The sequence below is a fragment of the Dasypus novemcinctus genome, chromosome 2 (assembly GCF_030445035.2).
Source record: "Dasypus novemcinctus isolate mDasNov1 chromosome 2, mDasNov1.1.hap2, whole genome shotgun sequence".
Taxonomy (NCBI): Eukaryota; Metazoa; Chordata; class Mammalia; order Cingulata; family Dasypodidae; genus Dasypus; species Dasypus novemcinctus.
In genome coordinates, this window is record NC_080674.1 from 57,296,013 (window position 1) to 57,304,317 (window position 8,305).

An 8,305-nucleotide genomic window follows, 5' to 3' on the forward strand; every position below is an offset into this window, starting at 1 on the left:
TGTAAAAGTCCTTTCAAATTTCACCCATGTGGGACTACCTCCCACTTCATTCAATGAGGCCAAAGATATTACAAGAAAACTACAGACCAATATCTCTCTGAACATAGATGCAAAATTTAGAACAAAATTCTAGCAAATTGAATCCAATATTACATTAAAAGTATAAAACATTATGAGCAAACTAACATACAGTGACAGAAAGCAAAGGAAAGGTTGCTTGAGGCTTGGAGGGCGGGGGAGTGGAAAAGAGGAATTAAAAAAGGGTCATAAGGACACTTTTAGGGGTGATGGGTAGGTTTATTATTTTGTCTGTGGTGATAGTTTTACAGATACATACACATGTCAAAACGTTTTAAATAGTTCACTTCAAATGTGCCGTTTATTTTATGCCAATTATAGCTCAATAAAGATGTTCTTACAAAACATTTCATCTTAATTTTTTGCCTTTGGGTATTTAGCAGAATGAAGAGAAACACTGGAGTAAGAACAGGCATCATCGCATTTTGTTCTTTTGTATTATATACACATATTTGCAAAACCCAAAAATTGATAAACTTTTTTTGGAACACGGATTCACTCTGTAGCGTGAGCCTGAAATTCTTGCTCCTTAAGGCCCAGGATGCTGAGAGGTAACGGAGAGAGGGAGAGGCAAACATTGAAGAAGACAGCAAACGCTGGGTAGAGATAGTGGTGCAGAATAGAGTAAATAAATGCCCCATGAAAGCGGTAGCTGGGTAACTGAAGGCCTGAAATTAGGTAGCAAACTTTTACGATGTGTTCCTCGAAGGTAGGATGTCCTTTGAAACTCTGTGTTACTCGCGCACAACGAGGACAAGTGTGGGAAAACACACGCGTAAATGGAAAATGCACGAGGGGATAAGGAGGCAGCCTTCCAGCTCCACGCGCCTCAGATTCAGTGAGCTGCGGTCAAGAACTGGGAAGAATAGACGCCACCAGCTAGAGGCGCCCAGAGTAGGGACGCTGGGGGCGGAGACTGAGGAGGGGCGGGACAGCGGGGTCTCCGCTCCTCCTCCTACCGGGGCGGGTCCTAGACCGCGAGCCGGCCCCGTCCAGTCACCGCGCCGCGGGGCAGCCATGCCGGGCCGCCTGCTGCGGGGCCTGTGGCAGCGATGGCACCGTTACAAGTACCGTTTCGTACCCTGGATCGCGCTGAACCTAAGTCATAACCCGAGGTGAGAGGGCGGGCAGGCCGGGCGGGGATCGCTTTCCTTCAGATTCCAGATACCAAGGTGGCCGCGCGGCCCTAAGTGGGCGGAGCCTCAGGTGGCTGAGGGCCTGGAGGCGGGTGGAGTCCGAGGGGGGCGGGGCCAGAGGTGGCCGAGGGCCCGGAAGCGGGTGGAGTCCGAGGGGGGCGGGGCCAGAGGTGGCCAAGGACCCGGAGGCGGGTGGAGTCCGGGGGGTGGGGCTAGAGGTGGCCGAGGGCCCGGAAGCGGGTGGAGTCTGAGGGGGGCGGGGCCAGAGGTGGCCGAGGGCCGGGAGGCGGGTGGAGTCTGAGGGGGGGGGGGATGGAGGCTGGGGGGCGGGGCCAGAAGTGGCCGAGGGCCCGGAGGCGGTGGAGCCCGGGGGCGGGGCCAGAGGTGGGCGGAGGCCGAGGGGTCTGAGAAGAGCGGAATCCGAGACTGGTGTGGTCTACGCGGCCGGGCCCAGTGCTTGTGGAATCCGGGGAGCACCGAGCCCGGAGTCGGTCGAGGTCCTGAATAGGGCGCAGGATCTAAAGTGGGCGAGGGACGGTAGCCCATTTCCCAGCGTTCCCCGCACTGCGGGACCTGCTGGGCAGCAGTGCGAGGTGTCATTTTCCCATGTTTGCACCAGCTGAGGCGCCTGACGCCACTCTGTGTCTTGGCAGAAAACAAACTTTTCAAAGTGAAGAAAACTCTTACCGCTGGAGAGCGCGTAGCATTTTCCCCGTCAAAGCTTAATTAGAACTTGAATTTCTTTAAAAAAAGCCACCCAAGATTTATTTATACAGCTCCGTAGAGGTATCGTGAAAGCAACCCAACTCGCCTGTGAGGATAACAGCTTGGAGTAGTTAACGCATAACAGTGTGCGGAAAAGCAACTGAAACCACGTTGGAGTTTCTAATACGGGGTCCGCGTGGTAGGGGAAATACTAAATCTGCCCTGCCTGAAGAAAGGGGATCTAGCTGAGTGAGCTGCAGGGGGATCAGTGTTACTGCTGGCTCTGTTGTGTCCTGCTAATTATCTGGAAGAAGTCAACCTTATGCCCACTAAATATGCAGACAAGTCTCTGTTGAAGGCCAATTAAGAACCAAGAAGCTTTCATACTACGGACACTTAGGAATTCAAATACATAATAAGCATAGGATTGTGAGGCGGGAATGTCTTCCTTTTTCTGCAGAAGTAAAAATAATAGGATTATGAAAAAAACGATGTAATCATAAGAAGTAGTTAGTAGTCTTAGGAGAGAATGTGTTAAAGTATATAACGATGACTTAAATTTGCCTTTGAAACTACACGCCTGTAAAACATAGCCTATATGAAAGTTCTCGAGTGATCGCTACTGTTCAAGTGTCTTGAGATTGTTGGGGGGGAAAGACTGAGCCATGTTTCTGCTTCTGGGTCTGCCACCTATCAGTTTTAGGAGCTTGGTCAAGTTCCCTGTCTTCTCCAAGCTTCACTTTCCTCGTCTGCAAACATGAAATAATGTTTGTAAGGACCCAGTAGCATTTGGCATAGAGTGGCCATATAAGTGTTGGTTATTGTTAGCTTGTGTGGGTATTGTTGGGAGTTAGGTAACTAACAATTATTTTCCATACCTCTTAGTTTTATGCCCTTCAAACACAGGGAAAATAATCTTATAGTTCTTTAAGGCCAGTAATGCAGAAGGCATGAAGAAAATCTGGCTTTTATCAGTTGAAGGGTAGTGAATAGAAACTTTTCCCATTTTCAGGACCCTCCGATATGTTCCAGAGGAATCCAAAGACAAAGTTATCTCAGATGAAGATGTCCAAGGAACATTACTGAAAGTTTTCCAGGCTCTATTCTTAAATGATTTCAATAAACAATCAGATACCTTGACTATGCTACCAGAACCTATTAAATCCAAGTATCAGGACTTACTGGCAGTTCAGCATCAAAGAGTGAAACTGCTGAAATACAGACATCGACAGCAAAATATCTTTACACCAGAAGAAGTTCTTTATAATACATTGGGTTTCAGTGTTGCCCTAGCAACTAGCTCATTGATTTCTGCTGGAAAAGGTGTCTTCGTTACTAATGGATTGGTACCAAAAGGCTCAGTTGTATCTATGTATCCTGGTAATGGCATGAGTAATACTTTACCATGAGTTTCTTACATACAGATTAATATAAGCTTTACAAAATGCCTAGCCCTGTAATCCTTAGAGGAAGAGGTTGAATTGGAAATTCAAGTTTCTGTAGCTTTCTTTAATCCTAATTTGGACATTTACTGGTTGTAAACAATGTTATGTGTTAGAAAGTATTCTGAAGTATTAGTTGGGATAAATGCATTTTTCTTTTAAGAAAACTTTTCTAGGCAATGTTTAAATTTAGGATAATATAGTACATCCTAATTTGAAAAAGTAGATTATGTAGAAAGCACTAGACAATAATTCAGTTTGGCCTAGTTACTTGACAACTAAAGGTAAAAATGGTATGGGTTAAAAGATGAAAGGTACAATTTAAACCCATAAATGACTGACTAAAGACCTTCCTGCTGCTTCTACACTTGGAAAGTAAAGTAATTTCTTTGTCATTGATTGGAGAATGCATGATAGAATATACTGTTTGTAAAATTAACATTATATTATTTGGTAGAGTGCACAGTAAGAATGGTGAAGTCAGATAGATTTTTGTTTTAAAAAGTCAGTCTGGGGAAGCGGCTGTGGCTCAATCAGTCTACCATATGGGAGGCCCTGGATTCACGTCCTGGGGCCTCCTTGTGAAGGCTGGCTCGCCTGCACGCGCCACAGAGTGCCGCCTGGCCCACAAGTACCACGGAGAGCTGACTCAACAAGGTGACGCAACAAAAAAGGGAGACAAGCAAAAACACAGAAGAACGCAAAGCGAATGGACACAGCAAGCAAAAAAAGCCACATGACAAGGGGGTGGGAGTGGAGATAAAGGAAAAAAAAAAAGTCCGCTACTTTCTAATTTTATGTCCCTAAGCAAGAGAATCTCAGTTTCCTTATATACAACTAACCTAACTCTGGAAATACTAAATAGAACAAGCCAGCAAACAAACAAATAATAAAATAAATTTAATAAATAGATTAACTCGTCTGGCCCATAGGAATCACCCAGTAAATATTTTCTCCTTTCTTCTTTTTACAGCAAAAGAAGAAACAACCCAAATGTCAGACTCTTTATTCTCATATATGTTTTCATTATTTGGTTATTCACAAAATACATTTCTTAAAGGACTCTTTAATAGAATTAAAATCAAACTCTACTTTTTAAAAATATGATTGCAAAACTGAGCCTAAAATATGTTCACATTATTGTTAACCAAGATAGTCAAAATTTTTTTTGGCTGTGTGGACATGTTGCTATTGAGCACTCTTGAATGGGAAAAATAGCCAAATATAATGTGATAGTCTACATAGGAGGTAAAATATCAGAAAATGTGTAGGAATTAAAACAAATTCTTCCGTTTTATATTTATATTCCAGAAAAAGGCCCTTATAATGTTTATGATTTTTATATGTTGCTGTAATATATCTTTGTCTTATTGTATAATAGGTACAGTATATCAGAAGTATGAGCCAATCTTCTTCCAGTCCATTGGAAACTCATTTATTTTTAGATGCCTAGATGGGGTACTCATTGATGGAAATGACAAAGGAATATCAAAAGTTGTGTACAGGTAAGGTGATGCCCATGTTCAAATTTAATTGTAGGAGACAGAACCACAGTTCCCAATGGCTACAACCAGTAACTTTTGTACTTTAAAAAAAATCTATTAAGATAGCTACTGGGTAACAATTCAGTTGCCCTGTTAACAAAACAAAACTTTAAGAGAAATTGCACTTATTTGCTTTTAGGATTAATTTTGTGTTTTTTAATTCTATTTTGAGATGCAAAAGAATATCCCCTTAGCTAATGCTTCCACAAAACTGTTTCAGATCTTGCAATGGGAGAGATCAACTTGGCCCTTTAAAAATGAGTGATAGTACATGGTTAACATCAGAAATTCATAATCCACTGGCTATAGGACAGTATGTCAACAATTGTTCAAATGGTAAGTTGGCACCATGGATCCATGAGACTAGATATAAATACGGCAATGGTTAATTGTTCTCCCTTCTCTTACGCCTGAGTGCCAGAGGAAGTTGAATTTAACATTTTAGTTATTCAGAGCCTTTAAGTAATGATAAGTTTTTGAGGACAGAGATCACAGAGAATTTGGGGAAATCATAATATACATTTATTGGAATTTTTAAATTTACTGTTTTCTGATTTTATGGTGAATATAGGCAATTGATAACCATTACCCTTTTGATCATTATTTTAGGATTTTGTTTTATACTTGTTAGAGATGATTTTGTCAGTGATTCAATATAGACTTATAGATTAATCACTAGATTGATATCCTCTTTCTGTTGTTACATTTCTGAGTCACTTTAACTTCTCTAAGACTTGGCTTTCCCATAAGTAAAAGTTTGGTCATCTGGCACATTTAGCTTAGACTTTGAGATTAGGGAAACGTGAATTTGAAGCCAATTTGTTCTACTTAATCTTGTTCTACTTAATTTGTTCTACTTAATCTTTAACCAGTCTGGGCCTATTTCCTGATCTCCAAAAAATAAATAATAAGGCTTATTTCAATTCATATATTCAGATATATAGCTATATAAACATATATATACACTTAGAGCCATATAAACATAACAGATAGATATAAATCATCCAGCAATTCTGATAGTTTAGAAAACCATTCATAAAGTATAATCCAGTATTGTTTTCCATGACCTTGTATCATGGTTCTGTTTCTAAAAATTAAATGCTTGTTCCCAGACAGAACTGCTAATGTCTGTTATCAGGAATTTGATGTGCCTGAAGTTTTCCCTGTAGAACTGAAGCAGTATCTTCCAAACATTGCCTACAGTTCTGAAAAACAAAGGTTAGTCTTCTAGAAGAGCAGTTTCTATCTTCCTCCCTATGCTGAACCTAAATATTTTTTTTCTAAGAAAAAGCTATATAGAATTTGGAGTAAGTTTTATGTTTTTGAGTGAAAAATTTTTATGTTTATCATTCCTTAATCTGTTAATATGCACTGATTTGGAATTTAAACTTTCCCATTAACTTAGACCATTCTGGTTATTATTACCCTTTTTTTTCTTACGAATTATTTTAAAGTATTAACCATACATTTTTTCAAGGTGATTCTGTTGTTTTTCCTATGCACAAAATCTTCAAAGATGGTTTACTTTAATCATGTTAAGTGTCATGTTCTCTGCTTCATCTGAGAGCACCCAGTTGAAGAAAGGGGCCACATTACACTCTTTCTTTTGCCATTTCACTATTAGGCTAGGAAACCTAACGGTAAAAAAAAAAGAATATATCCAGAAGATACATATCTTTAATGTAATTTCTATATATTTTCTATTCATTAAGTGGAAAGTCTATTGAAAATACTTAAAAGTAATATTTTTTAAATATAGGCAATTCTTTAATAATGCTGTAGGAAGATATTATCTGTATATCATTTCATTGAGCTACCAGTTGCTAGCAAACTTTAGTTTGTGTAGGTCCTATTAAATTGGACTTTTAAAATGGATGATATTTAAAACTTAGGCTATTCCTAATTAAACTTTGATAAGTTTTGTGTGTCTCTCTCTGTTTTTGTGTATTTAACAACTAGGTTTTCTTAGCCACATACTCTAGGTCATAATGGCATAACCTATCAATAAGTAGAGGGAAAGATTAATGAGTAGGAATTTGAAGGTGTGCATATAACACTGTGTCTAGAAAATGTTTTTTTTAATTTACCATTAATTTTAAGTAATGTTTCTAGCTTTGCAGAATGCAAAGATGAATTGATACAAATACTAAACTATAATTTCATTCTAAAATTTTCATTATAATACCAGCTTTGGGGGCCTGAACATATATAAACAACACTTTCAGAGGAAGTAATCAGTTATATAAACATTAATTTGATGTCTTTTTTTTTCTATTCCTACCCCCTTGTGGCTTGCTTGCAGTCCATTTCTGTGTCCATTCACTGTGCACTCTTCTGCGTTTTTGCTTGTCTCCTTTTTTTGTTGGGTCGGCTCTCCGCAGCGCCTGCGGGCCAGCGGCTCTCCACAGCACTCCTCTCCACAGCATGTGGGCAAGCCTGCCTTCACAAGGAGGCCCTGGGATGCAAACCCAGGGTCTCCCATAGGGTAGACGGGAGCCCAACTGATTGCGCCACAGCCGCTTCCCTGATTTGAATGAAGTCTTGTTAAGTGATGTAGAATAGACATATTCTACTGTAGAATATGTCCACAAGAGATTAGAACTATTTCTTCGTGGAAATCAAATATATAAAATAAGGTGGTAGCAAGGAATCTGATTAGAGAGGTTATATCTCTAAAACCCATATTGATTATATTAAAAACATGAGCTTCTATCTGTAAATAGTTCTAACCTCTGTATACTTTTCTCTTTGTTTTCAGCCCACTTCGATGTGTCGTTCTTGTTGCACTCAGGGACATCAAGCAAGGAGAAGAGCTATTTTCAAACTACTACACAATTGTCAGCTAACTTTGAATCAGAAATTAGGTTTTCTATTCAGCTACTGAACTAATTCTAAATATTTTTGTTAATCAGTTCTCTGAGTTCCACTTGTAGAACAAGTACTTCAAGAGCTAATTGAAGTGGGGATTTTTTGTTTTTAATGATATTATATTTATGTTTCAGTATTCCATGATAAAAGCTGTTTGCTTTGTCACAATTTCAAATTTGTAATGCTATTTCAATTTTAATTCGTTTTCATCTAAATACACAGTAGCTCATTAAATTAAAACTTACTGCCTGAACTTATTTCAATTTTTGTTTATTTTATATATATCTATAGTAGTTTATAACATTTTAGCCAAATTAGCAGTTCTTGTAGTACTGTTGATGTGTATAAAGCTCTGTAAAAACTTTATTCTTAAACAAAGTAAAAAAATACCTATTTTAAAATGGAATTTGTGTTGCCAGCAGTAAATATGAGTGTATAATGTAAAGATTGTTCTAGCTGAGGATGAAAATGTAGGGTCATTATACTAGATTCTCTACCCTAATGTTTGAACATTTCCACACTCAAAGAGATT

At 39.2% G+C, this 8,305-nt stretch overlaps 1 protein-coding gene across 2 annotated transcripts; it reads left to right on the plus strand.

The window, feature by feature from the left end:
• The first annotated feature begins 1,051 nt into the window (after positions 1 to 1,051).
• On the plus strand, positions 1,052 to 8,030 carry SETD9 (SET domain containing 9). 2 transcript variants are annotated; one of them, XM_004458816.4, is made up of 6 exons: positions 1,052 to 1,193; positions 2,932 to 3,299; positions 4,743 to 4,866; positions 5,126 to 5,241; positions 6,018 to 6,123; positions 7,664 to 8,030. In XM_004458816.4, exons 1-6 carry the CDS (start codon positions 1,096 to 1,098, stop codon positions 7,749 to 7,751), a joined length of 900 nt encoding a protein of 299 aa, XP_004458873.1. In that variant the 5' UTR covers positions 1,052 to 1,095; the 3' UTR covers positions 7,752 to 8,030. The 2 variants fall into 2 exon arrangements, with proteins under 2 accessions (XP_004458873.1, XP_023444644.1); XM_023588876.3 differs by lacking the exon at positions 6,018 to 6,123.
• The last annotated feature ends 275 nt before the right edge of the window (positions 8,031 to 8,305 follow it).